Source organism: Astatotilapia calliptera, chromosome 1, assembly GCF_964374335.1.
Source record: "Astatotilapia calliptera chromosome 1, fAstCal68.1, whole genome shotgun sequence".
NCBI lineage: Eukaryota > Metazoa > Chordata > Actinopteri > Cichliformes > Cichlidae > Astatotilapia > Astatotilapia calliptera.
The window spans coordinates 14,191,372-14,204,487 of record NC_137422.1 but is presented as its reverse complement, the minus strand read 5'-3'; the positions used below and the strand labels follow the sequence as shown (position 1 = coordinate 14,204,487).

The window sequence follows — 13,116 nt, the reverse complement described above, 5'->3', positions numbered from 1 at the left end:
ATCCGCACAGCCTTACTGTTAATCCAGAGTACAGAGTTCTTTACACCCTTTTTATTATTATTTACGTGTTCTGACTCAGTTTTATCATAGCATATGTTTAAACTAATTTTGTCTCAGTTTCAAGGTTTAGCCTTTCTCTTTTATTTTGAAATTCCCTCATCTTTCATCCATATTGTTTTACTTCCTGCCTTTGTGTTTTTCCCTTCAGCTTTGCTTGTTACATGTGTCTTTTATCTAATCAACCCCTTTGTGTATTCATAGTCCCGCTTCTTGCCCTTTGAACTATCTGATCGTCTTTGTGCTTCTGGTGACGACTTTCAGCGCTTCCAGTCTGTGGTATGTTTAGATTTATTTATTTATCTTTTGTTGTACTTTAGTTTCTTTTTGAACTGGAGGCAACCTACTGCTAGCAGCACAAATATGTCCGAAAATACTCTTAAGGCAAGGCAAGGCAAGGCAAGTTTATTTGTATAGCACAATTCAACAAGGTGATTCAAAGTGCTTTACAGAGACATTAGAAACAAGAACAAATAAAAAGCATGATTTAAAATTGATTAAAACAAGCAAATAAACTAACTAACTAATTAACAAACAAACAAACAAACAAACAAACAAACAAAACAGTATATAAAATCAAAACAGATAAAATCAGAACAGTAGATAAAATCAGTAGTTAAATGTAAGTTTTGAAATTTAAGCTTAAAAGTGTGGATTTGGTGCTTTATTCAAATGCAGCTGAGAACAGGTGAGTCTTCAACCTGGATTTAAATAAACTGAGTGTTTCAGCTGATCTGAGGCTTTCTGGGAGTTTGTTCCAGATATAAGGAGCATAAAAGCTGAATGCAGCTTCTCCGTGTCTGGTTCTGACTCTGGGAACTGATAAAAGACCGGATCCAGATGACCTGAGGGATCTGGAAGGTTCATACTGGGTCAGGAGGTCATTGATGTATTTTGGTCCTAAACCATTCAGAGCTTTATCGACCAGCATCAGAACTTTAAATGGGTACATGGACAGATGGATAAATATGGAACATGTACAATAAAAAGTGGCACTTTCAAAAATCACTTTTCAGGTGATTGGATGATTGAATGAATATATCTCATTGCCGGCTTTTACATCAAACTCTTGCTGAAGTTCGTCAGTAAAAGAGTGAAGACATCTTTTAAGAAAGTGCAAATATACGTTCTTCTGTGATTGAACAAATACTCACCATTTCTAGTAACTACTACAGCAGTATTAAAGGAACGTTTCTGCCATCTGCATGAAAATGATAACTAAAAGAGGAAGAAGAATGAGGAGGAAGAGCTGTCAGTGTGTTAGTCTGTCCTCAAAAGCTGAAACATTTTTATATTTAGTTTCTTTGCATTTAATCACCACTGACAACCTCTTGCTTCAGACGGAGGGCCTGCAAAAAAGAAGAAGAAAAATCATTGTTTACTTATGTGCAGTGTTTATAAGTGGATAGCTAAATTTAGACGAGATGTGCTGCTCTAAATAACAAATGTTTCAGTGGAGATTTGGTGCACGTGAAGAATAAGAAGGAGGGCAGTAGCCAGAGTCCAATGAACTGACACTGTTCAGCTGAAAATGAGCAAGATGCAGACAATAAAAGTATTAGCAGTTGTGCTAAGTTGGTGGGCTCGCAGTACATCATAAGAAGAAGACATTTCCTATAAACCACCAATAGCATCCTTTCAGTAGAAACATTTCCCTATACACACCCATCATTTAAACTGGGTGCCTTTGAGTGTGCCGACTGCAGACTTTATTAAAAAATACTCTCAGATAAACTTGGCTTCACACGTGTTTTCTTAGCCTTAGGAAAGGCCCTGACACATACTCATAATAGTCCTCCCCATGACAAGTAAATTGCGTTCTATGTGTAAAATTGGCAGCGTTCCCCTTTAACATAGTTCAGTCTGTGTCTGTGTTGCCTTTGATGACAGTGAGCTTCAACAGGCTAAAAGCTGTCCCAGAGCCACAAAATGCTATAATGCTAGAACATGGCTGTATTGCACTCTATCACAGATTCAATATTAAAACCATCAATTGCTTTTTGGAGCTTTTTTTTTTGTGCAGCATATTATAAGAGTTTGCTCAGTTTCCTTAAGGCATGGCCCACAAACAAAACCCAGCCTCAAATGGTTTACAGCCTCAATAAAAAAAGGAGAAAAAAAAGCAATGTGAAGAATGTAAGTGTTATATAAATCTATGTCAGAGATTTGACAGATGAGAGCACATAAATGAATCCGGTGACAGATCATGCTCAGTTCTTTATAAGCTGTCAGTAACAGTGGCTGCATTATTCATGAAGAGATGACATGTTTACTTTACCTTATTTACACTTCTCTTATTTATGCATGTTTGGCTCTCAGTTATCACCATTGTACTTTGTGCTGCCACATGCTTTAGCCGGGACATCGTAGGACAGTGAGGCTGTCATTTCTTTACGTTTGCTTCACTGTTAAACTGCGTGTTTTGTCTACATGCTAAAGTCCTGAGGTTGTCAGCGACTGTGCGTTGCTCAAGGAGCAAAATTCCTTTTTGCATTTTATATCTGTCGAGTTAACTCATCTTAGACATCATGTGATTCCATTCAGCGTGGTAGCACACTCACTGGCCACTTTATTAGGCACACCTTGCTAATACCACAGCTCCCTTTTGGGGTCAGAGGTGCTTTCATTCTTCACGTCAGAGGTGCTTTCATTCTTCATGCTACAGATTTAACAAAGTGCTGAAAACATTCCTCAGAAATATTAGTCCACATTAGCATGATAGCATCTCACGGTTGCTGCTGATTGAGATCTGGTGACTGTGGAGGCCGTTTGAGCGCAGAGAACTCCTTGTCATATTTAAGAAACGAGATGATTTGAGCTTGGCGACATGGTGTGTTATCCTGCTGGAAGCAGCCATCAGAACATGGTGGTGTATAATACTGGCTATACAGTAAAAATGGCGCTATATGTTACTAACAGGGCCAAGGTGTGGCAAGCAGCAATCCCCGACACCATTACACCACCACCACAATGCCATCAGACCAGGCAACATTTTTCCAATCTTCAGTTGTCCAGTTCGTAGCTTCAGTTTACTGTTTTCATCTGACAGAAGAGGCCGATGTGGTCTTCTGCTGCTGTAGCCCATCTGCTTCAAGGTTTGAGGTGCTGCATGTTCAGAGATGCTCTTCTGCGTACCTCGACTGAAACGATTGCTTATTTTCTTGTTCCTGTCTGTACAAAACAGTCTGGCCATTCTCCTCTGACCTCTGGGATCAACAAGGCATTTTTTTCTCTCTTTTTAAGACCATGTAGATGTGTAGATGGCCTTGTGGGAAAATCCCAGCAGATCAACAGTTTCTCTACCATGCCACATTCAGTCACTTAAATAACCTCTCTTCCTCATTTTGATTCTCAGTTTGTACTTAAGCATGTTATCATGACCATGTCTGCATGCCTGGGGGAACTGATTTGCTGCCAAGAGATTGGCTGATTACATATTTTCATTAACAAGCACTTGAACAAGTGTACCTAATGAAGTGGCCAGCGAGTCAGGCAGTAACACCAAGGAAACCTCTGTTACTCTAACCTTATTGATATTTTGCAGCTTTTTAAAACTGATATATCCATGTTATATTCAAGGATTGAGACACTAAGGTGCATTAAGTAAATTAAAACAATAACAATAACACAGAGTTAATAATCACTTAAATCAATCACCGGTTTCTGAATAATAGACCAGCTAGCAAAATTGTTGTGAAATTTTATTTCATAATTCATTTCATTAGTTTTCATAACGGCATTACATACTTACACGCCCCTCAAGCAATGATTTATCTCACAGTGACGACACTAAAGCGACAACACACCATAACATTAGAGGCGGCTCCTGTAAGCAAAAGAAAACAGGCTAAAAAAAAATATGTTAAAAACATAGTCTGACATTTATGTTTATCTTTCGAGATAAGTTTAAAGTTGGTCTAGAATACCGATGAATGAAAATGAATTTCTGCCCAGTCATGTCAGTGATTTGATTATTATGACATAACATTTATCATTTCAAATGGGAAGTGTAGCCTTGCAGAGGTTACTTTTTGGAGGCTTTGTAAAGTGTGTAAAAGATGTTAAATAAGAACTGAGAATTGCTCCACTTGGGCCATATGGGTTTACTGCAACTGATTTCATGCTCGACATTACTTTGTGTAAGTGCCTGATATCTGCTGAAAGGCTGTGCGTTTGACTCTAAAGATTTATTCCACGATTCTTCCACTAGGAGGCGCCAAAATGATTAATTTTCCAGGATAATGTTCATGTTTTCTTAACAAACTATTTTAGTTTTTAGGACATCAAATCAGAATAGGAAGTGAGAATCTCTCCAGACCAGTTATTATGTCACTTTGGGAGTGTAGCCCAAATATTTAGATAACGTATTTCAGTTGGCCAACTTTTTACCACAAGTGAAACATTTTTAGGGATCTTTTGGTTGTCTAGAGATTGGAAAGTGCGCTCTGTTGCTCTCTACTGGCAGCTCCTGTAAAATAAGCATTTAAATGAAACTGGTTACGTTTTGACCCATGCAAGTTTCCAAACAAAGCATGAATATTATCAGGCAATAATATTAAAAAGGCAGAGGAATAATGCTCAGCTGCATCATGCCTCAGGTGATTCTGAGACAGCTCGGCGGCTGCGTCTCAGGATGTTCAGATGCTGAGAAAACTGCTTTATCATTTATTGTCTTCACGTGTTGTACTCGCAGAATCTTTGTGGTGAAAGTGAAAGAAGTTGTTAAAGCACACCTTTAAAGCAAAAAATCTTTTCTTCTCCAGGTTAAGGACAGTTTTCTGAATGAATCCTGTTCTTTATAGTCCATTTTATAAATTCTCCAGCATATCAAGCAAACCAACTTCCTATATAAAAGAAAACGCAGAGCGATCACAGCTGGCATCCTGAACCATGGCTTAATGATTTACATTATGGGGGACTTCATTTACGTCCCCCAAAAATGGACACGGCCTGACGAAACACATAATCAGGCTCACTGAACAACATGCTTATGTACTTACAGCCGGTTCACTGGTGCGAGCGCTTTAAGACATTGTTTTGACTTCTTTTCATGTGCAACCTTGAGCCTATATTTAGACTGTGCAACCAAGGGCTGCTCCTAAAGTGCTTCAGCTTCTCATGGTCACATTTGTCATTCACACGTGAAATTGGGTATAATTCTCTATATTAACATGTTCATCCACGCATTAGTGTTTGGTTGTGTCGGGGCCATCGGATGATGAGAAAAAGTTAAAAGAAGGTAAAGTTAACTAAAAAGGTGAAAACAGGAGAGTATGCAACCTTCTTAGCAAGCTTTACAACCTTCTCGGTTTGTGCATTAGACAAATAAGGGCCCCTCAGAGCTGAAAACACATTGGAAAAAAAGCTGTGCTGGCTGCCACAGAAGTGGGTTTCCTTGCAATGCTGTTGTTTTGGTTTTCATCTTTCCTCTTGTCTTCATCGGGTAACGTGTCATGTGAGCCTGATTAAATGCTTTCACAATAAGGTTGTCCAATACACCACTACTACGTGTTGCTGGAGTTTTGACCTTTTTAGACTTTCTCCAGTCTGCAGACGCCTTAGAAGCATGTAATCGATGTGTGTGCGTGTTTTCCTGAGTGTGCACAGCCACCTGAAAAAGTTACTTTTTACTCAGCCTGACCTCTGCAGTGTTGCCATCCATTATAAGTAAGAGTTATGCATAGTATTTATGGTGATGCAAATGCAAAAAAGTACTTTAACCTGTTAAACCTGCTATCGGCAGAGACAAGACGCTTAAACCACCACTCAAGTGACATGAGATTTGCTGCCTCCCTGTGTTATTTAAGACTACTTTTTTCTCACATTTTACTTTAAAGTCGCTGTTCAGATGTAATAGTGTTAATACTTATATCTATCCTGATGGACCAGAGACCATTAGAATATGTCATATATTCCTGATATTTTGTACTATTTACACCACTGTGGATACCCCCCCTCCCCCCCATGCTCCTGAGATATCTTACATTTTCACTGCTTTATGTATTTGACGAGTATAAACTGAGCAGCCGGTTGTTTCTGAGCCTAAACTCGTCCTCAGATAAGAGGAATTGAGGAGGTGAGTGTTGTGCTCCTGCTTACAGTGAAGCCTGATCATTACAACATCCCAATCAATTCTCCTGTTTGGAGACAGTTGCAGTGGCAGCTGCACTGTTGCTCAATTAGGCAGCTGTACAAACAAGCAGCCCATCTGCACGGGTCTACATAGGATCAGAAAAAAAGACACACAGTTGAGCAGCTGCATAGAGAAGTGACTTGGCTCGAAGTAAACCTCTCCTGTTATAAAATATGTGTGTGTCTCACCACAGGCACCAGGTCCAGCCTGATAGTTTGATCCAAACCACATTGAGACAAAGGTGAATCAGTTACGAATCCAACATGATTGACAAATTAGTAAAGTCAGAAAGCTGGACATGGTCAGGATATGTCTGTGGATGGTAAACAAACTGTTTTTTGTCTTGTCTTTGTTGTCAAACGCAGCGGTTCCTAAAAATGTTAACTAGATTGAGGAAATTGAGGATTTAGCCTCCTAACAGCACAATTACAGCAACTGCCAAACATCAAAGGAGATTACTTGAAGATCTTTAATGGTGTTCAGGGTCAGCATCAAATGACTTCAGATTGAGGTGGTCCTGCCATCTTGCACGAGGTGGGAAGAGCACAGACATGGTAAAGGCTGCACATGCCGTGCTGAAACAAAGACTGAACAGTCTTAAAGTTCGAGAGTAATAAATGTACTTAGATTGAAAGTGAGGGTGTTTTAATCACGAACAGCAGTTGACGACCTGGAAATGTGATCCTGCTGCCGCAGGCTGTTAGAGCCAAGCACCTGATGTTCTTTGTCACTATGTCATCTTCTCAGTGTAAAAGTAATGCCTTAAATATCTTGCATGCTGAGGAAAACAATTTCATTTGCTGAAATTGGCCATTACATATTTAATTCATGACTTGTTCTACTTTGCATGCAGTGGTATCCATTTAGCTAAGATCTAAAACTTCTTACACAGTAACAGCATTGTTCAGTCCCATAAGAAGAGCGCGGAGAGGTGAACACATTTTAAAACACCGGCTTTTTATTTGAACCCGAGCGAAAAAAGAATAAAAGAAAGGAATGAGTTAATTACAAAGTTTATGCAATATTAAAAGACAAAACTGCAGTTTACAGAAGACAGTGCCAATGTCCACAAACTACAATGTTAATCTAACATGCTCATGGTTATATTCCAAGATTCTGCCTTTTAAATTAAGGTAAATGAATAAATGACTATAGCAGATATTATCATGTTTTTTTCCTTTACAGTAGTTTCTATTGGCAGTAGTCAGGTTTACATAATAATATATGATGCAATGTTCCACTCACTGACAAATCAGCCTGGTTAATGTTTACAGACTTAAAGGTGTTACAGTAAATGTGGTGCCACATGCACTGGAAACTGCGGTGCCATTTATCAAACAGATGAAGGGGTCCCAGGTTCACGGGTTTGTGTTACCCTTAGTGGCCCTCTTTGCTCAAGCTAATGTGTGATATCAGCAGTAACAAAGTACGCATGTGCTCCAGTACTGCATGTAACTACAGTACTGCATGTAACTACAGTACAGTTAAAAGTTTGTTTTTGGAGTTTTCAGTTTTAAGTCACTTTATGCTCCAACTATGTTTGAGAATCTAACCGGTTAAAGTTTCAACTCAAAACACAAGAGCACTTTTTAAACTGCTTGTGTGTTTTGTAACATCGTTCAGGACCCTGATGGCATTAAAGCCGCTAACACATTAATCCGTGGTGAACATGTAAAAGGGACCCATAGTACGGTACAAGGAGTACTCCATGCTGAGAATAGTCCTATAAATTCACTTATGTAAAAAGATTTTTTGCAGAACTTTTATTTGCAGTGAGGCATCTTTAACTTGTATTACCAAAATACCAGTCAGCTTTTACAGCATGGGCTCTTGACACTGGTGCAGTGGACGGTTGATTAAGATATGCAATACTGCAATACTCTCCAGTTTATAATCGGAGGTACCGGTATATCAAATAAAATATAATGTATAATTAAAATGGAGTTTGCATGCTCTCCCTGTGCCTGCGTGGGATTTTTCTCCCACAGTCCAAAAAATATGCTCAAGTTATCTTAATTTGTTATTATCTAAACTGCAGGTGTGAAGTTGTATTTTTACTCAGGTGTAAATAGAATTTGTATTCTATTTTTATCCTATTGTATATTTTATTCTATTTTATTCTACTGTATATAGTATTTTATTTTATTTTTATTCTATTCTATTCTGTACAGTATTTTATTCTTATTGTATTCTAATTTTTGCTATATAACTTTTGCACTGTCCACTTCCTGCTGTGACAAAACAAATTTCCCACGTGTGGGACTAATAAAATATCTTTTTTTTATCTTATGTGAGAGCGAATGGTTGTCCAGCTCTCTGTGTTAGCCCTGTGACAGACTGTACCCTCATGATGGATGGATGGATGGATGGATGGATGGATGGATGGATGGAAACACAAATACAGAATCACAGCTGTGTCACACAACTTGCTTTAATTTATTAACATTGCACATTACAAAACACCACTAGCATTCCTCTGCTGAGCCACAATGTCCCTTTAATTTATTGTTTCACAATAAATATCAAGACAGGCTAATGCCTTACATCCCACCCTGTCAGCGGCAAAGGAATAAAAAAACAGAAATCTTCACAAGAAAACATCTTCCATCCTGAAGACACAAAAAGCAGCCAAGCAGTTTTAGTGAGAATGACTACTAGCATATAGCTGGCCCAGATTTGCAATAGGAGAAAACAGCAGAGGAAAAAGGTATACAAAATCTGATATGGATCACATACTTTCATGCATTTGGGAATTGTTGGGAAAATCCAATAAAGAATACGGAAAATATAAACAGAACATTTTTCCCCTCTTTCAATAAACTGAAGTTAATATTGTTTAATGACCTACGTAAAAGTTGTGTACATTTATTTAAATAAAAAAATGTTTTGGTTTCTTCTTTTTGAAAAAGGTAGGATTGTGGTTTTGAGGTTTCATGAGGAGGCTTCCCTCCTCCTGTGCCCTAGTCTGATGACATTCACATACCAAATTGTACCTTGTCCTCAAAGCTTTGGCGTTTGATGTAAAAGCCATAAAAACTTCAACTTCACAACAGCCAGGCCAGAAATGCAGTTATTATTGAGATCACTGATTCAAGTGATGTTCATTTTTTTGCTATTGAGATTATCCAGTATATTCTAATTGTCTCCAAACAAAGCTGTCTGCAAAGGCACTGTGATGTGCAGCAATGTCAAATCAAAACAATCCATAAATATTCGTTTACTATATAAAGACACAATCCGGTAAAGGCTTCGGTGCCACCTGTCTTCGTTATTATTATCCATCATTTGTTTTTGCCAGTTTAAAGAATTAAAACTTTGAGTTTCAGCAGGCGACACCTGAATACACATTTAGAAAAAGATAGGTTTAAAGATCGCCTTTTTGTTTAGGAAAGTTTCAGCCTTTGTTGACTGATGGGTTAAAACTGACTGATAATAAAAAATGGATTATTGCAGTGATTCCGGACTGAGGCTTTATATTCAAAGCTCAATAAAACTGCCTGTTTCTGGCAAGGCTAGTGAAAGTAGGACTGCAGGGTACCACGGCGGCGGACATCAGTTGTCCAGCAGTGGAAGCCACCACCCAAGGAGTTGGCATGGCGAATGTTCACCTTTATGGTCTTGATACCTGCATTTAAACACACACACACAGTTATGGAGCATTTTTTCTTATTTTTTGCTGAAATTGAGTTTACTAAAAATAAATAAGGTGGTGAAGGTGGGGGTGCTTATAGAGGCTCACCGAGGTTCTCAAACATTTTCTGAATGCTGGTTTCATTGGCGTCAACCATGACACGCTTCTCATCCAGCATCAGGACATTCATGGACAGCCATTTGGAGGACATCCACAGTGGGTGGTCTGCTCAGCAAGAGAGTGGGGTTTTTTTCAGTAAAAAAAAATAAATCTAAATATCATCTTTTTTTTGTGAGTGAAAGAAAATAATTTTTACTTTGAGTACCCACCATCGGGAATCAAAGGTATTGGTGGTTTTACAACTGTCCAGCCAGCCTTCTTGAACATGTCTACCTGAGGGAAAAGACAAAGAGCACTGGTAAGTTTGGGCCACTCTGTGGTGGTGGTGTGTACAAGTGTACCCAGAAGAGGGCAGCACAGCACTTCAGTACCTGGCGACATGGGCGATCAGGGTTTGACAGCACGAGTCCTGGCCCGATGATGTTAAACGTGGCATCAATGTGCATGGGGTTAGGGTCTTTGAAGGAGATTATGTGGACCTTGTAGGTTGGTGCCAGATGACGGCGCATCCACTCAATTCCCATGTAGTTTGTAACCTGAATAAAAAGCAGTGTGAAAGGAGAAGTTTCAGGAGCTTATCCAAGCTTCACATTCATATTCAGAGAAACATTCTTTTTTTCTGTAAGTGCAATGGATAAAAGAGAGATCTATATATGCGTGTGTGGGGGTTTATTGTGCATTTTACTACCATTTCAGCAGAAGATATCACCCATAGGATGTCATAAAATAAGCAAAATATCCTTCATACCTGGCTCCTCTGAACAAAGAGGTCCGTCCCAGCTCGAATAAAGTCAGCAGCATCGAAGCAGGGCTCGTGCTCCGTGGTCACAAACTTCCCCTGAGCAGCTAATTTGTGCCTGTCTTCCACTGTGCGGATGGGATAATCCTGAAAGGCACACATAAAAAGGATTTACACCCGTTTTGAGATATAGGAATAGCCTGCTGTCACACTATCATGTACAAAGCAATAAAAAAGTTGATGCAAAGAGGTTTGGTTTGCTATAAAGAACATAGACAAGCTGTTTAGGTGTTAATGCAACTTTGACTTAAGTCCTTGCCTTGAGAAATGACCACCTGGCTATGTTATAGCTCCCAAACTAAGGCCTCACCTGATCATACAGATCGTCGGCCATGGTTGGTTTAGGAGCAGTGGTCCACTTTGCACCTTTTCTGAAGTACTCCTTGATTAAAGGTCTGTAGGCTCGGTACTCAAAGAAACGAGCCCTCCACGCCATAGGAGCCTCGATGATCTCGTTTCCCACCACTAAAAGGATGTCTCTGGGCATGGCCGCATACATTCCTACAAGAGGGTCAACAGCAGAGAATTACTTTACAATGACTCATTTATAAACTGCAGTGTGATGCATTAACACCTTTATGTCACACATATTTGTCACACACATTTCTGTCTTTTTACCTGATGAGGTGAAGTCTGGTGTTTTGTATTCCACAGACCAGTCGACGGGTTCTGGCCTCTTCACAACGACGCCCTCGTGACGCAGAATATTGCACATTTCTTCGATCTCAGCAACTGCTTTTTTCAAGTGGTCCGCAGGAAAAGACCAGCCCCCATACTTCTGGTAGAAGGGCCAGTACTTCTCATATGTGTTAGCCTGATGAGAGGTTTGTAGCATAACAACATGGAGTCAATCTGACAGCTGAGAGAAATGACAAGGATGCTTTGAGTCAAAGCATCTTCTGACAGCATTGCTTACTTTCACTTCCACAGTGAAGGGAGGCACGTGGGCATTTTCAGCTCGCCCCACAATCACCTCCTCCAGAGGGTCCCATTCATTGTAGCTGCAGACTGGGCATTCCTGAGGAACCGGCTCAGTAACATGTTCCTCTTCAACTACATGCTGTGGCTGTGCAGCTGCTGCACTTGAAGTGCTTTGCAGGGTCTTCTGCACCCATCCGTTCAACGCCCGGCCAAGCTGATGGAAGTGAAAACACATTAAGATTTTTTTTTGTATATATATTTTGCTGAACAAAAATTTCATGTACTTTTGCATAAAATCTTTGGATTTAATAGATCTTGTTTTCCCCTTTTGGATCAGTTCAGTACATATTTACACTATGTGCAGTAACAGATCGGTCTACATGAAGTTCCTATTTAGTGGTGTGTTTATTTTTATTTTTATTTCAATGCCCCCAGCTCGCGTAGAAAGCGGCTGATCTGTGTGTTAACCGATAACACATTCAGGCTCCTTGGGTTTCAAAGCGAAAAAGCTTCCGTGAGGTTGATTGGTTTGGTGCCAAAGTACACGTTTTATTAAGAAGCCTTATCTCCACCGATAGCCTCTACAGTGTGGCCTCCGCTGGCTCGGGAACAGCTTCAGTGTCACTGAGTTTGAGAGCGCATCTGTGCCAAACAGCTGTTCACTGTCACTCAGGCAACCAGAAAAAAAGCTTTGTCAGCAGTTAAGAAAATCACGCCAGTCACTGGAGGAAGATTTCTTGGAAATAATCGGTGCAATTACGATTTATGCACTGGATTTAAAAAAAAAAAAAAATCCCCTCAGCTTCATTTCTGCAACACAGTCTCCTCCAAACGGGGTCATTATGACTGCTTCGGCGCTTCTAGTGTTAATTAGACAAATAACAAATGAACAAAGCAATGAAGTGCAGCGGCAGATGTGAAGAGAAATGCCAAATTTAATCATATTTTCACAGTTTATTCGCTTTGACTGACTTGTGCTTTATAACAAAAACGCTGCTTAAGAGAAAAGAGAGAGTGAGCGAGCGCGAGAGAAAGACACAGAAGACATTAAACCACCGTAATACCAACCATTGCTCCGATCAGATGGGCAGCCTCGGCCCCCCTGCTACCTCCTCTCAGGCATCTTACTCGCAGCATTGTCCAACGTAATAGTGAGTGTGTCAGTGGAATCAAACGGCAGCGCAGGATCCACTTCTCAGTGTGCTCATGAATGAAGACTCCTCAGCTCAAAGCCAACTTTATAGCTGTGGGACTACGTGCCTCTTAGGCCATTGGTCGCTTTTGTGTTGTGGGGCAACGTGACTTGAGGAAAAACGCGTTTCTGAAACACAATCCCTTACGCCAGCACATTCTTATCAGGTGGACCAGCGCCGTTAAAAGTTTCCGCGAACATCTGAAAAGCGCTATTTTGACTACAGGCTTGTAGCGGGTTTGTGCATGATGCAAACTTGTTAT

The 13,116-nt window shown here is 40.0% G+C and overlaps 1 protein-coding gene across 1 annotated transcript; it reads right to left on the bottom strand.

The window, feature by feature from the left end:
* Positions 1-8,603: 8,603 nt before the first annotated feature.
* On the bottom strand, positions 8,604-12,951 carry gatm (glycine amidinotransferase (L-arginine:glycine amidinotransferase)). The gene is made up of 9 exons (XM_026163942.2): positions 12,730-12,951; positions 11,657-11,875; positions 11,359-11,554; positions 11,051-11,241; positions 10,690-10,827; positions 10,313-10,477; positions 10,151-10,214; positions 9,930-10,046; positions 8,604-9,815 (listed from the first exon to the last, which is right to left on the bottom strand). The coding sequence occupies exons 1-9, from the start codon at positions 12,796-12,798 to the stop codon at positions 9,703-9,705; spliced, it is 1,272 nt and encodes a 423-aa protein (XP_026019727.1). The 5' UTR covers positions 12,799-12,951; the 3' UTR covers positions 8,604-9,702.
* Positions 12,952-13,116: the final 165 nt, after the last annotated feature.